Source organism: Tauraco erythrolophus, chromosome 13, assembly GCF_009769465.1.
Source record: "Tauraco erythrolophus isolate bTauEry1 chromosome 13, bTauEry1.pri, whole genome shotgun sequence".
Classification (NCBI taxonomy): domain Eukaryota; kingdom Metazoa; phylum Chordata; class Aves; order Musophagiformes; family Musophagidae; genus Tauraco; species Tauraco erythrolophus.
The window spans coordinates 15,566,348-15,590,251 of NC_141477.1; the positions used below are offsets into that span (position 1 = coordinate 15,566,348).

Below are 23,904 nucleotides of genomic sequence, written 5' to 3' on the forward strand. Positions count from 1 at the left end.
TCCTGCAATGCTTTTGCTGAAAGGAATATGAAATGGTAAAACTTGTCTGCCTCTAGGAGGTTTGTATGTAACAAATGTTAAGCTGCTTCAGAATTTGAGAGGGACAATAATGTTAGTGTTTTGCTCTGTGTAACTTAAATGCACGCATCTGTACCTTTACAGCCCTCTTCTCCGTCATAGACAATATAATTTGTTAAGCAAGAAATAAGGTGCTTTTTTTTTGTGTATAACATACATTCTTTCAGAGACCCTATCCTAGAGGCTTTTCGGCTGGATTTTAATTTGGTGGTTAATATTTTGAGGGACTGTCTCAATTGCTTGCATTTTACTCTACAAATTGCATTATCCTCTGAATTTTTATGGGTGAACAAAACGTATAATCCTTCTGTTTGCCTGGTGGAAGGAATGTCAATTCTTATGTTAACTTAAATTTTTTCCCATTTCTTGGACAAACTCAAATATTTGCCCCATTTGTTTCAAAGATGTATTATGGCCAAATTTGATACACACATACTGAAGTATGAAGCACAGTTTTCAACTTCCTAAAATGATCTGTTTATTTCACCCATGTGTTTTAATTAACTCCTGCTATGTCTAAATGTAAAATATTCAATCATAGCAGTAAAAGCAGTAGGGTGCATTTCTGAGTCTGAGGGGCAATGACATACAGAGTGCAAGCCAGTGTTGATCAGCACTGAAAACTTTCTTGAACAGCTGTGAACATTAGTATAAGCAAAATCTTGGGCTATGCTGCTCATGCATTCCTGTGTTCTTTGTGCATAGGTCAAGACCACACAGTCAGTGGGAGCTGCAGCAGCCTTGATGCTAAAATTACAGTCATTCCTCCCCAGGACTTCGTAGTACTTGAAGGAAAGAGAAAAATACAATCATCACTACTTTTAGTGCAGAGCCTGGCAGCTCTGAGAATACCCCAGCATCTGAGGAAGGAGATAGAGAGCATAGGATAGAGAGATACTGTGCTGCTGTACAGAAGTGTTGGTGGTACTAATGAGTAAAGGCTGTACCATACTTCAGGTTGTTTTCTGATGTGTGGTTGGTGACTGCAGTGGCTTATAAAGTCAAAATTTATTTATGACAATTCATGGCACGGCATGTTTTTGCTGTCTGCAGTGCGGAAAATGCTGTCGTTTTGCAGCTATCTTCAGAAAACCCGATCAATGGTATCGTGTCCTAAAATATGTGTGGTTTTTCCACTTCCTTTTGTGACCAGGCACATCCTCTGCTGTGGTGGTAATTAAATGTTTTGAGAGAGCAACAGTAGAACAGATTTTCTACTTATGTGGCTCTTTAATTTCTTAACAATCTAAATGTGTTTAATCTTCAGCAATAAAATTTAATGTTAGAAAAGTTACTTTAAAGTGGACTTTAATGTTATTACTAATTTACTTTTTAGAGGCAGAATCTAAGATTCTTGAATTTTCTTGAATTTAATTCTTAAGTGAAACATAGCTTATTTTTAACTGAACTCATAAATTTAATTTTACTTAGCCAAACATTTTGTTATTTTTATCTATTTAAATATCTGTTCAATTTTAGTAGTAAATAACTATGCAGTTTAAACACCGGAAAGATATTTTTGGGTTTTTTTGTTAGCAAATTTGCCCTGGTAAACCTGAGATTTACTATTCTCTTTTGAATTAGTGGTGTAAAGAAACAGACAAATCTTTGTGACTGAATTTCTTTCTAATTTGCACAGAAACAAAGAAACGAGCAATTTTATTCCCTGGAAGTGGTGATCTAGTATGTTATGAGTAATTGCTGATTTATGTGATGTACTTTACATTTTAATTTAACCTTTATAATCTGTCTAGGAAGTAAGTTGATTTCTTTTGTATTCAGAATCATGAGTTTGTTTAATCCTTGGTAGGAAAATGAACATAAATGAAGAAAAAATATTGTCATCGTAATGTCAGTTAGTCAAGGAAAAGCTGTTTCCATCATGAAGCTCAAAAGCAATGGGGAAGGTACAAATGTCTTTTTATTGTCAAAGCGGTCAGTCCTGAGCGATGTGGTGCTGGCCCACTGTCCCTTACCTGGCTGGTTCAATCCTATTTGAAAGTCTCCAGGCCCAACAGTACAAACAACCTTTTAGTATTAATCTAAAACAATTAATTTTTGCTTTTAAGGTTACTCTCTTGAGGTTTTGAAAGGAACTGGGCTAGCTGGAGCAACTTTAGTGTCTTTCTGGCAATGTGCTATGCTTTGTCCTTTTGGACAAAGAGAGGCCTCCAGGTATTCTTCTCCAGAGTTTGCTCCTCCAAAGCTTGTATCTGAGACTGATATTTTAAATGAGTAGCTGAAATTATATATTGCACAACTACAAAATAAAGTATAAATAAAATTTAGTCCCTTCTCACTGTTGAAAAGCTGCTACAACAGTATGACTGTGAAGTTAATTTCAGATCTCTTACGTAGGCAACTGGGGGAGGATACGAGGGTGAAGATGCATATCCCAATGCAGAACTTTTCTTCTTGGACATTCATAATATTCATGTCATGCGGGAATCTTTGAAGAAGTTGAAGGACATTGTTTATCCTAATGTGGAAGAATCACACTGGTTGTCGAGTCTGGAGTCAACCCATTGGTTAGAACATATAAAGGTAAATTTTTGCTGTTTGAAATGATGCTTGTTCAAATCTGTAGTATCAGGCTTGCTTTGGTAGACTTGGAGATGTTCGATGTGTTCCATATCAGGACTTACTTGGATTACAAAAACAGCATCACTGAGAGCTGTTTTTTGCCAGCTGGTCTTAGAGTATATCATGAGAGATCGTTACTAAGCAGCAGTAGGTGAAATTCAACATTTGTTGTCTACCTCAAATTAAATGTCAGTCTTTAGCAGAGGAATGTATTATTAGTCTGGTTGTCTTTACATGTCTGAGAACTGATTTATTTTGGTTTCTAGCAATACAGGACTAAAGATAACTGTCATTGTGAAGGATTAATAATTACTTTCGTTGTCAATTTGTGTCTGATTTTATTCTGTGAATTATTGTTTTGTAAATAAATTGTGTAAATTTTGTAATTTGCATATTGTAGCACAAATAAAAAACTTAAACTGGTAAATCACCAGTGTTCTTACTAGTGAACTGTTGAGCCTGTTGCCTCAAGTATGGCTGTGCAAAACTGTTTCACAGAATCATAGAATCATAGAATGGCATAGGCTGGAAGGGACCTCAGAGATCATCTAATCCAACCTCCCTGTCATGGGCAGGGACGCCTCTCAACTAGACCAGCCTACTCAAGGCTCTGTCCAACACCTCGAACGCCTCCAGGGAGGGGGCATCCACAACTCCTCTGGGCATTCTATTCCAAAGTCTTACCACCCTCGTACTGAAGAATTTCTTCCTAAGATCTAATCTAAATCTGTTCTCCTTCAACTTAAACCCATTTCCCTTTGTCCTATCAGTGGACACTCTTGTAAAAAGTCCTTCCCCAGCTTTCCTGTAAGTTCCCTTCAGGTATTGGAAGGCAGCTATTAGGTCCCCCCGAAGTCTTCTCTTTTCAAGGCGGAACAATCCCAGCTCCCGCAACCTGTCCGCGTAGCAGAGGTGGTCCAGCCCCTGGATCATCTTTGTGGCCCTCCTCTGAACATGCTCCAACAAATCTATGTCTCTCTTATGGTGGGGACACCAGAACTGGATGCAGTATTCAAGGTGGGGTCTCACAAGAGCAGAGTAGAGGGGGAGAATCACCTCTCTTGACCTGCTGCCCACGCTTCTCTTGATACCTCCCAGGATGCGGTTGGCCCTCTGGGCCGCATGAGCACACTGCCTGCTCATGTTGAGCTTCTCATCTATAAACACCCCCAAATCCTTCTCTTCAGGGCTACTTTCAACCCACTCTGTGCCCAGTTTGTATTTATGCCTAGGATTGGCCCAACCCAGGTGAAGGACCTTGCATTTTGACTTGTTGAAGCTCATGCAGTTTGCACTGGCCCAATTCTCAAGCCTATCAAGGTCCCCCTGAATGGCATCTCTTCCCTCAAGTGAGTCCACGGCACCACTCAACTTGGTGTCATCGGCAAACTTACTGAGGGTGTACTCAATGCCGTCATCCATGTCGCTGACAAAGATCTTGAACAGCACTGGACCCAGAACAGACCCCTGAGGGACACCGCTTGACACTGGTCTCCATGTAGACATCGCACCATTGACCACAACTCTTTGAGTGCAACCATCCAACCAGTTCTTTATCCACTGAGTGGTCCATCTGTCAAATCCGTGTCTCTCCATTTTAGAGACAAGGATGTCATGTGGGACAGTGTCAAACGCCTTGCACAAGTCCAGGAAAATGACATCCGTTGCTTTACCCACGTCAACCAGTGCTGTAGCTTTGTCATAGAAGGCCACTAAATTAGTCAGGCATGACTTGCCCCTAGTGAAGCCATGTTGGCTGTCACCAACCACTTGGTTATTTTTTTATGTGCCTTAGTACAGCTACCAGGAGAATCTGTTCCATGATTTTACCTGGCACAGAGGTAAGGCTGACTGGTCTGTAGTTTCCCTGGTTGTCCTTGGTCCCTTTTTTAAAGATGGGGGTTACATTTGCCCTTTTCCAATCTGTAGGAACCTCACCAGACTGCCAGGACCTCTCAAATATGATGGCTAGTGGCCTAGCAACTTCAGCCGCCAGTTCCTTCAGGACCCGAGAATGTATCTCATCAGGTCCCATGGACTTGTGCCCCTTCAGGTTCTCTAGGTGTTCCCGGACCTGATCTACTCCTACCCTGGGTGGTTCTTCACTCTCCCAGACCCAGCCAGCATCCTCTGTGATTTGGGTGGTGTGGTTCGAGGGGTTGCCGGTGAAGACTGAGGCAAAAAAGTTGTTGAAAATTTCAGCCTTCTCCATGTCCTCAGCAACCAGGTCACCCGTATCTTTCCGGAGGGGCCCCACATTCTCTCTCGTTTTTCTTTTTTCTGTCACATACCTATAAAATCCTTTTCTGTTAATTCTAATATCGCTGGCCAGATTTGACTCTGTCAGGGCCTTAGCTTTTCTAACCTGGTCTCTGAGTACACGAGCAACTTCCTTGTACTCATCCCAGGTTACCAGTCCCTGCTTCCATGCTTTGTGTAATGCCCTTTTATATTTGATTTTAGCCAGGAGTTCTTTGTTTATCCATATAGGTCTCCTGGTGTTTTTGCCCGATTTCTTCCTTTTAGGGATGCAATGCCTTTGAACTTGGAGGAGATGATCCTTGAAAGTCAACCAGCAATCTTGGGCTCCCAGTCCTTCCAGGGCTTTATCCCATGGCACACTACCAAGGAGGTTCCTGAAGCGGCAAAAGTCAGCTCTTCTGAAATCGAGGGTTTCAAGCTTGCTGAGCTTCCCCCTCTTAGCTGCCCTTAGGATCTCAAAGTTTAGAGTATTATGTAATGAATCCAACGTAAAAAAAAGATCATTTTAAGTTAATATTTGGAAAATAAGCATAGCACAAGTTTCTTTTTCCAGCAACTGAGATATTTCAGTAATTTGATTCAAAGAAAAGAGCCAAATAATGTACAGAATTTTTAGAGAGTATTTCCTATGGTAAATCCTCCCTTTCTTTAAAAAAGAAGCTTATGTTCTTTGGTTTATCAAGGTTACTGTTTTCTGTCCCATTTTTTAAGAATTTGCTGTGAGATGAATTAGATCTTACTAAGGGATTAGGGAACCAATCTGTTTCTCTATTTTTATTCAAGAAATTTACTTGATCTACTAGAAAATTCTTTTCCAATTAACTGCACCATGCTCTTTTGGTCTTGTAATGGAAACAGCATCAATTTAGATTCTGTGTAGATACAAATAAATCAATTTATTTTCGTTAGAATAACACTGCTCTCCTGTGTCTTTGGTGTCTGTTCCTCTTTGCCAGCTTGTCTTGACTGGAGCTATTCAGGTGGCAGACAAGGTGTCCTCGGGCAGGAGCTCCGTGGTGGTTCACTGCAGTGACGGCTGGGACCGGACGGCACAGCTGACGTCGCTGGCCATGTTGATGCTCGACAGCTACTACAGAACAATCGAAGGCTTTGAAGTTCTGGTGCAAAAAGAGTGGATAAGCTTTGGACATAAATTTGCATCGGTAAGAATTAGAAGATAATTTCAGGGACCATGCAACATTAAAAGCTTTCAGTGTTAAACTACTCATTGTGTCAAGGTTTGATAATTCTTTATTTTATTTTGGAATTCTTATTTAAAACATTTTCAGCTAAATATGAGCAGAGCTTTTGATTTTGGACTTTTTCCATTAATATTTTTTCCCTATTCTTTCTCTGAGAACTCATATTTTGTCCTTTATACTCTTTTAAAAGCACAGAACTGCTAGGGTTACTGTGGTTATTGAGCAAAGAAAATGAGAAGGCAGAAAAATTATGTCCTCCCAAACTTTTTCAGAAGGAGATCAAATAAGGTTGGGATATAAGGCTTCTCCCTCACCCTCACTTTGAACTATTTTGAATGTCATGAGAGGCAGATGAATGAATCTGGCCAATGTCTTTTAAGTGATATTTGAACACTCCTTCCCAAATGTTCTAAACTTGTCATAATAGCTCTCTAGGGTGTCACTGGTAATGCATGGTCTAAGTCTGTTCAGTCGTCTTCTAGATGCTTAGAAGGTTAAGTAGAAATTGTTTATAGCAAGTCCTTAGTTATAACGCAAAGTCAAGGGTGTTTGTGTTAGGAAACTTTTCAGAGTCATAGTGGAACTCCTTTTCAATTTGGCAGCTAACCATCTAACCAGGAAATCTATACGAGGAACCTGGAGAAGCAGAGTAGGTTGCCAGGGGGAGTGTGCTGGTATATGTAAATACAGAACATAAGTTGGGAGCTTTACAAGTGTTACTTGTGGATGCTGAACCTTGATATTCACAGTAAGAAGCGTCCACACCTTCAGTAGTTGTTTGCACAGACAATTTGTCCCTAGTGGAATATTATAAAGATATTACTATCTATTAATATTGCTAAAATTAGTAACGTAGGCAATCTGGAAAAATGTACCTCTGTGTGTTTTATGCCCATTTTAGATTTGCAAGTGTGTCTCAGTCATCTGGAGATCCTTGTGTAGCTACTCAGCATGAATCACTTCACCGTTTGAGTGTGCTTGTAGGCTGCAGCAGTCTTTGATCTGACATTCTACGGGTGCTTTGAGGCTCAGATTTACATTTTGATTCTTGTGAATGATAGTAGTCCAGTTTTTTGTGTACTTACCTGTAGACTTCTAGTAGAGATGTGTTACATAAACCTTTGAAGTATTCTGTCTTGGTACAGCCACGAGAAAACACTGGCTTGCCTTTTTATTCTCATTGTATTTTATTTTGTATTTTTAAAAAAAATGTTATAGTCACGATGCAGATAAAATTAGATTGTGTCCCTGCAGACTTGTAGCCTAGCACATATGCTATGATTTAGCACAAACCTTAGAGATCTGTGCGTCCTTCACCAATACATGTGAATAATCTATGATTCTTTTTATTAAAACATTCATTTTAGTTTGAGTAATCAAAGGAGCTTGTTCTCTCTCAACAGATAATGTTTTTCTCTTATTAGTGAGGTAGGGCTTTTACACCCCTTCCAGATGACTAGCTCAGTCCACTGATTCATCTCTGGCAATGTAGCAGCAGTAAGGGTGATTTAAATAGCTTGCTCTTGCTTAAACTACTGTTTCATTTTCCCAGCTTGCTCACTCAGGTAATAATCTCTGGAAATGGTTGAAGCCACTGTCCTCTAGCCATCTGCTGTTTTCTGAGTACTATATATTTTGATTTGATGGGTTGTTTAGCTTATAGTGAAGATGGTCCTTTTCTGGAGTGTTCTGTAGAATGAAAACTGATAATGCAAGCAGAAAATGTTTTGATCACTCTGTTTTAGTTTGGTAATTATTTGATAAAACGGCAAATTTTAATAGTGAGGACTAGGCACATCAGTGCAGTTAGCGTTTCCTGAACCCAATCTCTGAAACTATCCTTGTTATGCATTCCGTCAAGTGGGGAGTTGGAGAAGAGTAGGGTGTTTCTTACATTGTCTGGGGTAGAGCAAGCTTCATGTTTTCATGTTCCCAGGGTTGCAGTTGGGATGCTTTAACGACAAATAACTAAGCAGTAGGCTAGTGAGTAGTTCTCTGTTTTCTATCTAACGAAGCACAAAATAAGTTTCCCTGTTGAAAAGTACTTTCCTACCCCAACTCTTCTATGTATAGTATTAGCAAGCTGATATAAATTACTACTATACTACGTATAGTATACGTATTAGCAAGTTATTTTATCATCTGGATAGTGCACTATGTGCAATGTCATTCTAATATAGGAAATATGAGACATAGACATAATTATTGATGGAAGATACACAGACATCCTAAAACTGCTAACCAGAGCAAAAATGGAAGGACTTTCACTCCTTACTGAACACATGTATAACTGTTAACTGGTTCCATGTATTTTAAACCATGAAAACTGGAGAGCAAGGAGCCCAATTTGTTTGTCTTCCCTGTAGTGCTTTTCTAGTCATTTGCTACTGTTGACTGAGTTCAGCAACAATCCCTCATCTTCTTCTATGTCCTGCCATGCAATTCTATTAGTTTAAACTATCTTGCAGATCGTTATACAGAGTAGTGTACTGATTTTATCATTTTCCATGTCCTTAAGACATGAAGCCTGCTATCTTACAGGCAGAGGCACAACATCTTAGTTCAACACACATGCTCTTCTTTTGTCTCCTCCAGGCAAGTCTATTCAAGCAGAATTAGGAAGTTAATAGAATCTCTTTTCCCTGAATCTCTTATCTGTTCTCAACTATCGAATATGAAAAGAAAGGAAACAGCTTTTATGAAACCTATTTATTGTCTGTGGGGAGAATTCCTTTGATTGTTACTTTGGATTCCTCAGAATAAGTGACTCACTCAAATTTTTTAAAAAGTGCTTTAATTTTCTGTCAAGAACGTGAATGTTTCTTTGAACTTGCTTATGTTCACTCTCTACCTCAGGATGAATCTTCAGGTTTAAGTGTGGAGGAGGAAGAGGAGAATCTGTGTGGATATTTTGATGATCTAGGTTCTCCAGTGGCTTAAATGACAAAAGAAGACAAAGTATATAACTTGGCTTTTGACAAACTTATTACATAAATATAGTTCAAGATACATGTTGATTATTTGCAAAGTAATGGTTGCTTTAACAGTTCTGCTTGTCCAATAACAAGCAGGTTTTGTAACAGGACTAGTTATCACTTCGGAATTTTTCTCAGACATCTTTGGAACACTTTTGCAGCATTTCTGTATATCTGAATCTCTCCTCCTTGGTGCAATAACTAATTTTGAAATCATAAGAACAGGTTGTTCTATTACAGAAGCATTAATATTCTACTGCAAAATAAGAAGCAATGTCTATTGGCCATAAAATAGACTGTTTTGGTTAACAGGAGGCTGTATTGCTTCATTTCAGAGAATAGGCCATGGTGATAAAAATCATGCTGATGCAGACAGATCGCCCATCTTTCTCCAGTTTATTGACTGCGTGTGGCAGATGTCTAAACAGGTACGTTATATCATTCTTCAGAAGGTAACATTAAGAAATTACTGAATTAAAAAACTAAATCTTAATTTTTTAGAAAAGTATTTGAAGAGGACAGCATACCCCTCTGCAGTCAAAAAGAGTGTATTTGCTTTTAAACCATGCCATCTCTCTACTCTATTTCTAAAAGTTGTATACAAGCTGTAGTTACGTTGCTTAACGTGGCATTGACTGTGCATGCAAGGCTGGTGTCTTGGATATGGGCTTCTCAGAAACATACTGAGAGGTGCGACCCAGCAGAATGCTTTTACAGGAATTTCATCCCACTGTTTTAGTAGGGTGCCTTGTTTCACTGTGCTAGTGAAGCTGTCCCTTGAACTACAGGGACAAATGTTGTTTTGTCAAAGCTTGAAAAGGAAGTTCGGGAGCTGTTGAGTGCTGTGATTTTAAATGTTGTCTTTTCAATAAGTAATGAAGCAAAGCAGCAAACTTAGTGTTTAGGGCCAAGGATTAGGGGCTAAACCCTTATTTTCCTGTATGGTGCTGCACTATGGATATGTTACCCTGTAAGATAGATAAAAATCCTAGTAAAAATGTAACCATAACCACTCTATTTTATTCTTCTTTTTAGAAATTAAAGGCAGTCAGAACAGTTTGAGAAGATTTCAGTAACTAGTGTGAGAAAGTTAAACACCTCTTGTCATCTGAACGCTTACTCTGCTATGGAATGTATATAAAAGTGTTACCTTAAAAATTATTTGTAGATGTATTCAGGTTTCTAAATGCCACCTTTAGCCTCTTAACCAGGGCATGTGCATCTCTCCCTGCTTTTATGATGTAAAGAACGAATCGTCTTTTCTGTTGTTAGTTTCCAACGGCCTTTGAATTCAACGAGCAGTTCTTGATTACAATCCTGGATCACTTGTACAGCTGCCGGTTTGGTACTTTCTTGTATAACAGCGAGTCTCTTCGAGAAAAAGAGGTTAGTCAAACCACTGATCGTTCAATTGTATTGCTGTGTCGACTGTGGATGATTCCAAAAAGTTTTGGTTGTGTTGTATTTGGTTATATTCCTTGTATGACAGTGGCTTTGAATTGACTTTATTCCTGTTGTAGAATAGTTGCATGGTAAATTCCTTGTTTTAGTAGCTTAAAAACTGTGCAGTCACTAAAATACTTGTCAAGCACTGGTTTTGGAATATTTCTGATGTTACTGTATCAGAAGTGTGTTAATTTTAGAATGTAAGCACAGCTTCTGTGATGGATTTCCTGATTTTGTGCAAATATTTACTGTTCTTGTTTCAATTTCATTTTAGAAAGTGGCTGAGAAAACATTATCGTTATGGTCTTTGATAAACAGTGAAAAATCGAAATACACCAATCCTTTTTATACTAAAGAGCTAAATCGAGCACTCTATCCAGTAGCCAGTATGCGTCACTTAGAGCTCTGGGTCAATTACTACATCAGGTGGAACCCAAGAATTCGGCAACAAGTAAGTCAATTCTCTATAATGTACAAAATGCTTTTAGGCTTTGGAAACAGGAGTTTGTGGCGTAACTGTCTTGTGGAATAGTACCTGTAATCTGTTCAGCTTTACAGTATTATGTTTGTAAAGATAAGAGAAAAAAGGTGAAAATGATTAATCAGTTATTTCAGTTCTCTCTTTTCTTTTTTTTTTTCCTCTTTTTAACTTAGCTCTTGTCAGAACACTGAACTTATTTCACTGCTTAGTATCGAGTCAATCTCAAGCTCCTTCTAGCCCCTCTGCTTGGGGACAGGGCTTGGGGGAGCGTTTTTTAAGGGCATTTGTGCTACTAAAGGGTGAATGACAAAGCTTAGAAGTAGGGTTTAGTGATCCCTGAGGAGTTAAAGCATTAGCATCACAAACACGCTTAGTTGCATTTGCTTAGTCTTTCTCCTTTTTCTGAGAGTGTGTGTGAAGTCTTTTACAAATTAAGATGACCTGCGCGGTCCTTTCTCTTTCAAAACCGCTTTCTGTATTGATGGCTTATGGTAAGATATTTTTTGTATATAATTTGATGACCCAACATTGTTTACACTGTCTATCTGTTGGATGAAACCTGTTATTGAAAATTATACAAGTGAATCAGATTGGAGACCCAGAAAAGCTTTTATCACATTACACATAGTTCACTTCTGTGCTTTTAATGTTTAATATATGGACACTCAGTTTGTTACAGTCTTGCTAGAAATCTCAGCAATGTGGCACGTAAAGCTACTATACAGAGACTCATTTGTCCTTCTTAACAAGTTGTGGAGTTTTGAGTAGGAGAAGACAGAGGAGCGATTCCTTTGACAGAGGCAGTCTTCACAATCCAGCCCCTGGAATGAATCAGGAGTTTTCAAGCAATGCAATTCCTTTTCCACAGCGTGTCTCCTGTATTATTTATAACACTTTAGAGGCTGCAAGAAAGCCAGACAGTTTGCTATATTTTCTTACAAGTATGTTGCCCGTTTTAATTTGAAGTTCTTTTTAAAGCTTTTGTTGTTTACTATGAAAGATGAGGGCATTTTGCAAAAAGTGAATCCAAAGATTTATTTTAGAAAGTGAAGGATTATAGGGCATGCAAATTAGCTGTAAATCTACTTAAAAATGCGCTTTGCCATTATTCAGGAAAGGTTTTTGGCAGGAATTTCGTATTAGAAATGCAAACCCATGGGATAATCTTCTATGCTGCTGCTACTGGTCCCTCATTTTCACCATTTTTATACACGAAATGCAACAAATTTTTTTGCTGCACACAAAATATGCACTTCATCTTGACTTAAGCAGTTGAATAGTGGACATGTGGCCTGAACTAGTTTTCCAATGACCTTTCTTAGTGCCATTACTTAAAGCATTTTCTGCATCAGACTTCGGTCTAATGAAGAGTCTGGTCTGTCACTAGCAACATCATTAACCCTCCATCTCTAATCATCTTATTAACTGCATTCAGTCATAGATCCATAGTTGCTTCACCATTCCTCGCTGTCCTCATCTGGGGTGCCTGGCGAATGGTGCACCTGCGAGTGCTGGTTCCCCTGTTCTTGAACTGGTGAGGTGTTTATATGAGCTCCTGGAACTGTGCTGCTAATAGCTTTTAATTACAGGCAGTTAGCTGTGAAACAGCAGCACCTTCTTGACAGGGATACACAGCTGAAGGTAACTCTAGGCTCTGTGTCTGCCTTGGACATTTGTGATACTTCTCTTCCATTTGTTTCTTTGTCTGAAGAAGGAAGCTAAGCTTAAAATGGAAACAGTTAGGATGCTCTTTCTGTAAGTTGTCTCCTGAAAACTAGGGCAGTTGATTTTAAACGTACTCAAGTTTACTTACAGAATTCACTAATAAAGTTTTTCATTTATTTCACTTGTTTATTTACAAAATTTACTATTAAAAACCAAAGTAAATTTCATCATTTAATCTCAGAGACATGGATTTCATGTGAATCTGGTCAGTGTACCTAAAATAGTCAGTCTGGGTAAACACTGTTTCTAGGGAAGATGAAGAGACATCTGATCTCTGGAATCTAAACCTTTCAATAAGTCAAGAGGAGGAAAGCTTTGGACAAGGCATTCACACCTATCTTCCACACAATGTTAGATAATAAGAAAATAAAATCTGTATGCTCCTGGAAATGCTGGCTGATTTTATTGAGGTAGGAAGAATTGTTTTGTGTAAAGATTTTCTTTGGATGAGAACAAGTGGAACGGAGAGGGCTCTTGCATTGTAGGAATAAGTTTTTCTGTTCAGCTGCAACTTGTTACATGTATTGGAAACTACAGATGTTGAGTAGTGCCAGGAAAACACAAATACTACAGCATCCTGACTGTGTAGGAGGAGTTGGACTGAAGTGATAAGACTAATACAGATCTCTTTCTAGCAGCCAAATCCAGTGGAGCAGCGTTACATGGAGCTCCTTGCGTTACGTGACGATTATATAAGGAGACTTGAAGAACTACAGATCACAAATAATTCTAAGATATCCAATTCATCAGCCTCATCAGCATCTCCCTCACAAATGATGTCCCAAGTGCAAACACATTTTTGAAGAAAGTGTTGGCTTCGTTCTATACTGTAATAGCAAGCGGTGCTTAACATAGATCTATAGCATAAAGAGGAGTATTTTAATGCCTTACATTAGACTGTCCTAACACAAATTATTTTAGACTGTCTTCATTTGAGGATGACTTCGAAACAAACAAAACCAACTCTTCAATTACGTGCCTTTCCGAACTTGTGGACTGGGAACATTATTAATCAACTTCTAGTTATGGAGGGCTTTAAGAGTTATTTTGGAAAGTCTGGTACAATTGAAATTGAAATGATTTATTGTTTTCATAAGAATGCTTTAATTTATTACAATGTAGGTCATGTTCCTGTAAGGAAATTTATGCTCAGCCTTACACGTCATGAATAAACACATTAATGGCAATAGGAATATTCACATTGTGTAAAATTAGGTCTGTGTGTATTCCTGTTAGGAATACGTTTGTGGAGTTCATGAGATGAAAATAAATTCTACTGTAAGATTTCAGAGAGAAATGTTGAAATTTTCTGGTTACCTGAGAATTCTAAATTTTCCTTTTTCAAAATCAATAAAAATGGAAAATTCTAAAACTATGGAAGCAATTTCACTGATATGCTTCTAATTAAAAAGTTCAAAAAGCTCAGTAGACATCAAAATAAAAGAAAAATGTATTTTTTTTATTGTGAATTGATTTATATTGGTTTTTTTTAAACAAATGACAATTGTACTGGATTCTGAGAAGTCCTGTTTTGGCTAACTGTTCAGCACTAAAGTATATTACAAATTATCACTGTTGGCAATATTGATTGAATTAATGTAGAATAAAATGGTTCTAAAGAAGGTTTATATAATTAAAAACAGACCCACAGAGAGACATTGCTTAAATATCCAGCAATAGCCACAGTATTAAAGCTTTTGTTTGTCTTCTAAAGGTAAATGTGCCTGTTTAGAGGAGCTTTTATACCAAAGTAGGCAAAAATTTTCAGTTATAAATATGGTTGAAAACTTGTACATTTATATCTTACTGTTTAATTTAACTTCTGCTCAGTGAATTTATTCTTAAGAATTTAAGGGACTCCAGTATACAAGATCTGCATATAGTGTGTGCTCTTACATTGAACCTTCCAGTGAATTCTGGTTCCAAGCCTTCATTTCAGAGGCTTCTTGTAAACCTTTAATTTGTTCCTTTCAGGTATTTTTTAAATAGTTGCAAGCATTTCTTATGACAGCACAAACCTTGCTACTTGATATTTAATTAAAATTTTGCATATTCTCGAAAGTTTAATGATAATGCAGGCAATCCAGGAAATACTGCAATTCAGAATCTGTAGAGGACTCTATCTAATATTGTTATTTTAAAGGAGATATTTTTGATGCTTGAGGCTTCTGTCATTGTAAATTATTGTACATGTGGTGAGTTTTGATCTGCAAGATATAATAGGATTATATATAAAGTTTTGTGTAAGTATATATAATATAGTTTATTAGAAATTCTGCAAGTTTATAATAAAGTGTAAATATTTTGCATATGAAAACTAAATTTAAAGCTATAGTTCCATAAAATAAGTCAAAGTTTAGAGGACATCTGAATATTTCTAGAACAGTATTTTTTCAAAGGAATAAAAGTATACCGCCTCCTGGTTTAATTCAGTATATACACTGAATTGCACTATTTTTTTTCAGGGAAGCTCAGAGCATACGGCATGTGTGTTCTAAATACACATGATTTTATGTGACTTATTTGTCCTCTAAATTTCATTCTCCCATCAATGTTCTTCAGTATGTGTTTCCAAAATAACAACATTGTCCCAAAATCTTGACTTGTTAAGGTAAAAAAGATGTATTACATCAGATAAATGAAGAAGGATACTCAATTGTTCCTGATATATTTCACATTTTGAAAGCTATGCATACTCTGGTATATTTGCCTTCTACTTACTTGTGGTTTATATAAAAAAAAAAGCCATTTTTATTAGAATATTTAAAGTTTCTGTATTTGAGTTGAACGTATTGGTGACATCTCAGCAGTTTGGAGAAGTTAAAAAAATCTGATTGTTTTTACTGTGTAAACACTACGTGAATAACCTGTTGCATTTGGGAAAGTATAATATAATGGAAAGGATCTTTTTGCACTTACTTCATTACATATGTACCATTCTTCATATTACTGGTTCAGTCGAATTTTGGTCTCTGAAGCTCTCTAACATAGCTTTGTGCGGGCTTGAAGTTTTTTCCAGTCAGCAGATGAGATACTTGTTTTAATTCTGTTTTTACGTGGCAAATTAGGCAAATGTAGAGGTGTTTTTAATCCAGTACTTTCTGGAAAATACTACTTCAAAGCTATGGTGAAGACAGGCATGCGAGCTGATCAGTGTTGACAGAAAACTTGTCTCCGTTCTCCTTAGACGCGAGCTGCGTTTAAGCGGGGAGAGCGTTCCGGCATTGGGTGCCCTTTCCAGGAGGCGTAAAAAAGCAGGGCTGGGCTGTCAACACCAGCAGCTCTAAGTGCCCAGTATGAAATGTCCATCTCGGAATGGTTTTTGTTTTTTCCTTTCTGTACTCTTACTTTCATGGACCTGCGAAGATAACGTGTTTTTTGTGCTGGGCCTCAGCTGCTGATTTAGAAAGTTTATTTGTTGAACGCCGCCTCACCGGTGTGGGTGTGCCCCAGCCATCATCTGCGTGCTCCCTACCTCCTTCTGTGTGTTTTTGTCTCCCCGTGACCGTTTTGTGTTATGCTTGAGAGAACAGGTTTTTATTTCCGACCGGGACTCTCCTCGCCTCCTCCTTGCTGCTCCCAGTAACGTTCCGGCCGCCCTCGCTGGATGCCGCAGGATTTGCTCCGGAGCCGGGTGTTTGCCTGTGGGGCGGGGGGGGAGCGTGACACCATCGGTCGCGTCTGTCTGTGAAGGGAGGAAAAATAAAATCCGTTTCAAACCCGTTGCCTCTGACAGACGTTTTCATGGCGCCCTGAGGCCGCCGGTACCGGCTCCCCCCGCCGCGGGCCGGGCCCCGCGGAGGCGGTCGGCGGCGGCCGCGCCTTCCCCCGCCGCGCGGGGCCGCTGCCCGCCCTCGCGGCGGCGCGGGGGCCTGTGGGTAAGCGGCGCCGCCGCCAGGTGACAGCTCTGGGCCGCCGCCGGGGCCCGCGCGGGCCGGGCTGAGGCGGCAGGGCCGGGCCGGGCCGGGCCGGGGGGCCGCCGCCGCCGCCGCGCAGGGGCGGGACTCCGCCATCCTGGCGGCGCAGCGAATCCCGCCGGCGGCCGGAAACATGGAGCGGGCGGCGGCCGCCGGGCCGGCGGTGGAGGGCGGCGGCGTGAGCCGGCGAGCCGGGCGGGCGGGGGGTGCCGCTGCAGCCGGGGCGGGGTCGCGGCAGGCCAGCACGGAGACGCTGGACAGGTGAGCGGAGCGGGGGGCGGGGGGAGAGGGGGCGCCGCTTCCCGCGCTCGCTGCACCGCGGCCTGCCCTCCCCGCGGGGCCGGGCGGCGGCCGGCGCCCCTCAGCCCGCGAAGCGCGGACCCCCGGCCCTGGGGCGGCCCCGCCGCCGCCGGCCCGACAGCGGCACAGAGGCGGAAGCGGTGCGCGGCGCGGAGCGCCGCCAGCCCCCGTACCTTAAATCTGGGGTGTTTTGGTGCAGCCGCGCAGGATAACGGCAGATTTCCCTCGGGACGGATCTGGCTGTCGTCAAAGTTTCCTGTGTGCGGTTGTGTGGTTTTCGTCATTCCCGTCTCCGTTTTCGCGGAGGCTGAGGCTGCCCGCAGCAGTTCGGCCCGGGGTTTTTTGGGCAGCGCGGAGCTTCTCACCTTCGCAAACTCAAGTGGGACCTTTCTCAGGTTTTAAGTCTTTATTCCCGAGTTTTTGTGTTTGTTTTTTTTTTTTTTACCCGCAGAGGTGTGACTGTCCCAAACCGGCGCTGTGACCCCCCCGCGATGGGTCGGTGTGTCAGTCGGTGTGTGTGTCCCGGCGGCAGAACGGGGCTGGCCGCGGTCCGCGGGTTCCGCCGGGGCCGGGGGCGCCCGCTGTTACCGTGTCTCGTTCGGCAGCCGCTGGCAGAGCGATTCCTTCCGTTAGAATTCTCCAGCTGGAGGCAGGCTTCGGAGCTGAGCTTTAAAATCCTTGAACAAGGAGTAGAAACTAAGGGAAATTTCACCCAGATGACAAATAAAGAAAAAAGACAGTATTTAAAAATCAGTGCCAGGTTCCAGTCTCCGTATTCTCTCTCTTTTCTGTTAGGAGAAGCCTGGAGTTTCAAATCGTTCTAGTGAAAGTGGAAATCAAATGTCCATTTTCTATCACCAAAACTTACATCTTTGTATTCCTTATTAACGCACTTTCTTATCTTAATTTTCGTCCTGCTTTTTTCTCCTGATCTTGTCCTACCTTGGAAAAGTTGCAATGTCCGTTTGTCATTTGCCAGTGTGGTTGTACCAGGCTACGCTAATGTGCATAACCTCAGATGAGACAGAACGAAAAGACGTGCACTGGTGTGTGTCCCGCTTGACAGATGGTGATAAGTCACACCGGTGTGATCATCATCCTGTGGTACACTGAGACATCCTGAGACGCTGATCTCAGGAGATGGACCTGCCTTTCACTTTCGTTTTTCTGCTGGCATTAGCTTTGTTGATGTAGTGATTCCCAGTGAAGATAAGCCATAGAAAAATAAATTCTTTTGTTAATTAACAAGTAAATGCTTATTTGGAATCAAACTTAGGCAAACCCTGAAGAGATGCACTTGAAATGAAGAGATGTGAGAGAAGGAGAAATAAATGAGATCAGAAGAGGGTTACTGTAGGGTTTAGCTCGTGCGCTTTTTTGCAAAAGTGAAGTGAATTATGTCTTGAAGTGAATCTGGACTCGAGTTCAGCGCTAAGCTGAGAGTTATCTTCGTTGTTCAAGCAGGAATATCATAGATGCGATTCAGTTGCATAACAATGTTTCATTATCTAGTACTGTGTAGAACTTTGCAGGTGGGGTGAAAGCTACTAAAGTTTAGCAGAAAAGTTCTGAAAGAGCTTTCATTTCAGGTGTGAAGTTGTTGTGTGCATCTTCACCTTATATCTGCCTATCCTAGCAGAGTTAATGCAAGAAAAAACCTCTAGTTAAGTAGTAATTGGTCATCTGACACCATTATCCCACCTCTTAACTCCAAGTTGTGGTGCACCTGGTGGGTGCTGGGTACCGTGTGTAATTATTCACTTCAATGTCATGGGATGCTCACAGAATCCAAAGCTAGTTTGTGAATGAATTCTAAAAATGAATTAAATTTTTCTTTCTGTGTTTGACTTCCGAATAAGCATTAAATCTGTAGAAGAGCCCAACTAAGCTATTTGAAGAAATGGCAGTTAACTTGAAGCGTCAGCTGAGGCTTCTGTGGCACACAGGGAACAGTTCTCTCTGGCATTCCCAGTTTCTCCTCAGACACTGGCATGTTTTGGAGCACTTCGAAGTGGCTGGCAGCAAACTGTGTAATTGCTTCTCGCTCAATACCACGTTATTTGTAAGCAGCACTAGTTCAGGCAACTGTTCTCAAAACGCATCGTCTGGGATTTACTGCAATTCTGCAGTTCAAATACTTTGTCTTTAGGGTTTTTATAAACATCCTACGCTGCAGAATTCCTTGCTGTGGTGTGGGAAGGCCTGTCCTGAAGATTATTCAGAGATGATATTATGAATAGGAAAAAAAATACGGCTAAATAGAAGTTACAGTGTAGAAAACATGTATTTTCTACATTTAATATTAGTATAGAATACAACACTAGCATAGTTCAAATTTTTTAATACTGACATAAAGTAATTCAATTTTAAGGGCTTACTGAATAATCAGGAATAGTAATAAGGAAAGTGTAAGGAGTTTCCTGTTACTTGACCAACTTCATTCCATGGATGACTTTAAGAAAAAATGTGTGAATGATGAAAAAAATTACACTGGATAGGGAAATGAGCATTTTTGTAAGTTCCTAGCACCCTAAACTTGATCTAAACCTACCGACAGCTTTACATCTCTGATAAGATCTAGTAAAATTATTTCCCTAATTCGATCAGTGAAACAGTTGCATTCTGCCCACGAAGCAAGCTCATTTTTATGGTGTTAGTGATCATTTATGGTCTTATTTTCTGAATGTGCTCGGTTGCTATGCTATTCTCAACATACATTTTGAATTGCTGCTAAATAATTTGAAATACTCTGTTTTTGTAGCCCGACTGGATCCCATGTGGAATGGTGTAAACAGCTGATAGCTGCAACCATTTCTAGTCAGATTTCAGGATCTGTCCCATCAGAAGGTGTGTCCAGGGACTACAGGGTAAGTGACTTGAGGAATGCATTGATTTGTTGAAGATAAAAGAGTAATAATAATCAGGAAAGTCCTTGCTACCTTGATTATCAGGTGGTAAGTACTTAAGTGATCACTGAATGTTTCAGAACTGGGAACGTCTCATTACCCGTAGGAGTCTTTTGAATCTACTTTGTGTTTTCCTCCATACTTAGAATAGTGGCATTGAAATCTACAGAACAAGAGAGAGAGGTGAAAGGAAAATGAAAAGTCAATGTTTTGAATAAAATGCCAAAAGTGGGTGTCTTTTCTTTTGATTACTCCATTAAAAATTTAAAAAGTAGATTAATAGTTAGGGATTGAAATTGTTTCTAGTGTGCGTCATTTGGAGTACAGAATTGAGCTCTCCAGATTTCACAAAAAATGAATGCACGTCTCTGTTACCATGCAAAGAATGTAAATGACTATCTTTTTTTCATGAGATTTCGCCAAAGACAGAGAATTTAACATCAAATAAAAAAAAAAAAACATTTTTGATTCCCTCCCAGCAAGATTTTTGCCACTAAGGTAGTGATTGCACAGTGTGGTTTACCTGATAGGTTCCATTACGCTTTTTTAGCCGTGTTCTTTCATGCTCGTTTGCCGTTTCCCATGTGTGACCAGCCAACTGACGTGTCAAGAGTGGAGCATACGCAGATTTCCTTCTCTTACAAGTTGACAAAAGTCACCTGTGTTTCACGTCCCTTTAAGAAACCCAGACTGCTGCTATCTAGGTCCGTTCCTTCCTAGGTTTGAAACCATTTCATGGTCTTCATGCAAAATGTCCAAATGAAGATTTTATCTTTTTTGGTTTTAACTAGATTTTAAATTATTTTCTAATATATGCTCTATAAATTTGTTGTCCAGAAACAGCATATTTTAGATTCTGTGACAGCAGCTCAGATCTTCAGCCCAAGCCTGAAGATGAAACCACAAAATGTTTTTGATTATAGTCTACTTAAAAATTCACCTCACAGAGTTTCACACTAACGACACAGTCAGCAGCTTGTACTCATAAAACAGTGTAGCTCTTCCATGCTGTGGCAGCTGAATTGCAAATGCTTACTTAGGTCAAGGCTAACATCTTTGATAAAACATTGTGGGAGACCTCGCGTTACAGCTGTCGAAGTTGTGTTTGCCCTGTAGATCAAGGACTTCATTTTAGTAAATCCAAGTGTGTCAGCTTGGTGTTCAGTTTATCTCTGAGTTAGAACAGGTTCCTCTGGAATAGAGAGTGCTTTTTAATTCTAAACAACCTCCTTCTCTATACCAAACTCGTCTTGGATATTATTTAACAGGAATAAGTCTTTTAAGGCCTAATTAAAATTCCACTTCATTCTCTGTTTCTTAGAAATGAAAGAAAAAAATTTAAGCCTGTGGTATTCAGATTTTTTTTTGTATAAATTGTATTTGGAATCATTGCACTGCTGTGATTTGAAATGCCATATTTGTGTATAACATCATGGAATTTTTTATCCTAGCATATCTTTAGTTACATCCAGGACCAGTAGCTTGTGAAGTGATGTCTGTGCTTTAAGAGAGGATTTCCTTTGCACTTAGCTTCTGCAGAAGTTTAGTGCTGTGATGAATTAGTTGCTTAGTTGGTACCACTAACAGGCTGGGTTTATTCATTATTAGTATGGAATTCACATGGAAAAAGATAATGCCCATTTATGTCTCAGTTTTCCTTTGAGACATCTTTCTCTTTTGATGCACACCGATCCATTTTCTGGGTCTTCATTACCTTTGGTTACATTGAGTTGCTGCATTTAGAGACTGTCTTACAACAACTCAGAAACTTCAGGTAGGGCCAGGTGTGTGTGTTTGCCTCTGGAACTGGTCAGACTGTTGCTTTCTGCTGGGTTTACCAGGAACTCACTGCTTTATTCTTTCTTTCATCCTTTTTTTTTTAATGTTCCAATCAATATGTTTGCAAAAACAAGTAAATATATCAATTCTCATATCTAATGGTGTCACTCATGTTACTCTGTGTAACTTTCCGTACTAGAATGTAATTTAGGGGAGGGGGGAATCAAAGGGAAGCAAAGGGGCTGCAAATGAAATGGTCAGAATTGGAGAGCGCTGAGCGAGCTCTTGCTTGCTAAGCCCTACAGCAACATGATCTCACTCTGAGTTTGAACTCTGCTGTGTGTGTCTTCTCTGACATACTCTCTACCTGAACAGTGTTCCTGAATGAGGGGTTCATGTAAATGGAAACTGCTTAGATTATAGTAGCTAAAGATGTGCACCTCAGAAATAAGTTGGGAAGAGTAGTTGCTGTCCTTGTTTTGCCATTTGAATCTAAAAGATGTGGTGGTTATGCTTCATGGCTGTTATTGCAGGCTTATTGTCTTCCACCTAGGAGGATTACCAGGCTCTTTCTTCTCTTTTCACAATAGCACATTGTAGCTGGATAAAAGAGTGATTAGGAATGAATGTTTCAAAAGAGCTTGGCATTTGTTACATCACTAAAATGAAGTGGCTAGATTGTTTTTAGACCAAAACAATTCTGCAAATGAGAGCTACTAGATGTGCATAGTTTTGTTTTGTTCTTTCAAAACCTGACTGTAATTAAAATGTTTGGAAGTAGAGCTCTTCTGAAAATCTGAAGAAGTAAGATATAGTATCTTTGACAGATCAAATCTCTGTTTTGTTGGATAACATTTTATATTTTAACTAACAGGTATACAGGAGGCCTGTTGTACGGGTAAGATTACCTTTGGCTAGCAGTAAAACAGCCTCCTGCCTGTTTGTCTTTTGTGCCGTGTGAGATCTTGGTGTGTCAAGCGTTCTTCTTTACTTCATTAATGTTTTTTACGAACCAGTCAGACCATTTTGCTATGCAGTGCAACAGCTTCTTTGCCATAGAAATGCTTTGTATACATTACAATGTTTTGGTGAGCAATAAAAGTCGTCGTGTGAGACAACAGTATTTTTAAATTGTTATGAATGTGCAGTACTAACTTCGGTTTTATTACATTAATTTTGACAAAATGGATGCTTGCAACTGAGGCTTACATGCTTCGAACTGCAGAGTCCTGTATTGGCAGCTCTAATGTGTTACCTGTGCTAAAGAATGTTAGTGGTACAAGCGTTACGTCCCTGTCCATCCCATGTGAATAAGGTACCAGTTCACGCTTGCCTTTGTACGTGTTTTACCTTAATTGTTCCCACCCTGCAGTAGGATTGGAAGTTAGGTTTGAAGTCAGACGCTGGTGCAATGACCTGCATCTTTTTAATGATAATTTTGAGACTGGATCTTGCCCATTGTTCATTGGAGATATAAAAAGGGCATGCCTTGTTTACTTGTCCCTCTCTCTTAGTAACATTTATGGAGTGGGAAATGATCTGGATAGTGTTCTGACATTGTTCATGAAATCTGTCTAACAGTTTCATTCAAACAAAGACCTCTTGTTCAGTCTCAAACCAAGAGATGAAGTCTGAATGATTTCTTTTTCTCATCCGTTGTTGACATATTTGAAAATGATGTGTTTAGTCCACTCATACAAATCCACAAATTGATTATTTTATTTTTTTTTTAAATAGATAGCTCTTGGAATAATTGGTCTGGGTTGAATAACAAAAATTGATTATTATCGGTCAGTTTTTCATAGCTTTTTTTAAAGGCTTTGATCTTTGAATGATCTGCTGTGCTTCTCTCTCTCTTTTGTTTGTTTAGAATCTTTTGGTGTATTTGCTGGTTGTCCTTCTGGTTTCTTCCAGAGATTGCAATATATAGTTTGCTTTAATTTCAGAAACAACGTTTTTATAGTCTGAAATTTAAGTAATTTCTATTTAACAGAATTCCACCAATACATAAATGTTAGGAATTCTTTTATAATTTGAAAAGTTTTTTTCATTAATTATAGCTTTTTAAACTCTGAGTTCAAATTATCTGAAGATTTCTGAAGTCCTTCTTCTAAGTTTTCCTTTTTTGAAGGTTTTGTAGGAATACTATAAAAAGAAAAATTGACTGTATCAAACATTTGTAGATTTAGACTGAGGCTGGTGTTACAGTCTGTCACGTGAGAAGTTCCTTGCCTGTGAACTGGGAACAAT

The 23,904-nt window shown here is 39.7% G+C and overlaps 2 protein-coding genes across 8 annotated transcripts in view; both read left to right on the forward strand.

Annotated features, from left to right (window-relative positions):
* MTM1 (myotubularin 1) overlaps nucleotides 1–16,414 on the forward strand; it is a 48,943-nt gene extending 32,529 nt beyond the window's left edge. For 2 of the 3 annotated variants that reach the window (XM_086619534.1, XM_086619536.1), the window contains 6 exons: nucleotides 2,437–2,622; nucleotides 5,880–6,086; nucleotides 9,436–9,528; nucleotides 10,373–10,486; nucleotides 10,821–10,997; nucleotides 13,388–16,414. In XM_086619534.1, coding sequence (XP_086475660.1) covers nucleotides 2,437–2,622; nucleotides 5,880–6,086; nucleotides 9,436–9,528; nucleotides 10,373–10,486; nucleotides 10,821–10,997; nucleotides 13,388–13,555 — 945 coding nt within the window. In that variant the 3' untranslated portion in view covers nucleotides 13,556–16,414. The remainder of the gene's footprint in view (nucleotides 1–2,436; nucleotides 2,623–5,879; nucleotides 6,087–9,435; nucleotides 9,529–10,372; nucleotides 10,487–10,820; nucleotides 10,998–13,387) is intronic. The other variant, XM_086619535.1, reaches the window with a different exon arrangement.
* Nucleotides 16,415–16,802: 388 nt separating this feature from the next.
* MTMR1 (myotubularin related protein 1) overlaps nucleotides 16,803–23,904 on the forward strand; it is a 39,310-nt gene continuing 32,208 nt past the window's right edge. For 3 of the 5 annotated variants that reach the window (XM_086619529.1, XM_086619528.1, XM_086619531.1), the window contains exons 1-3: nucleotides 16,803–16,930; nucleotides 19,731–19,836; nucleotides 22,529–22,552. In XM_086619529.1, coding sequence (XP_086475655.1) covers nucleotides 16,803–16,930; nucleotides 19,731–19,836; nucleotides 22,529–22,552 — 258 coding nt within the window. The remainder of the gene's footprint in view (nucleotides 16,931–19,730; nucleotides 19,837–22,528; nucleotides 22,553–23,904) is intronic. The other 2 variants (XM_086619530.1, XM_086619533.1) reach the window with 2 other exon arrangements.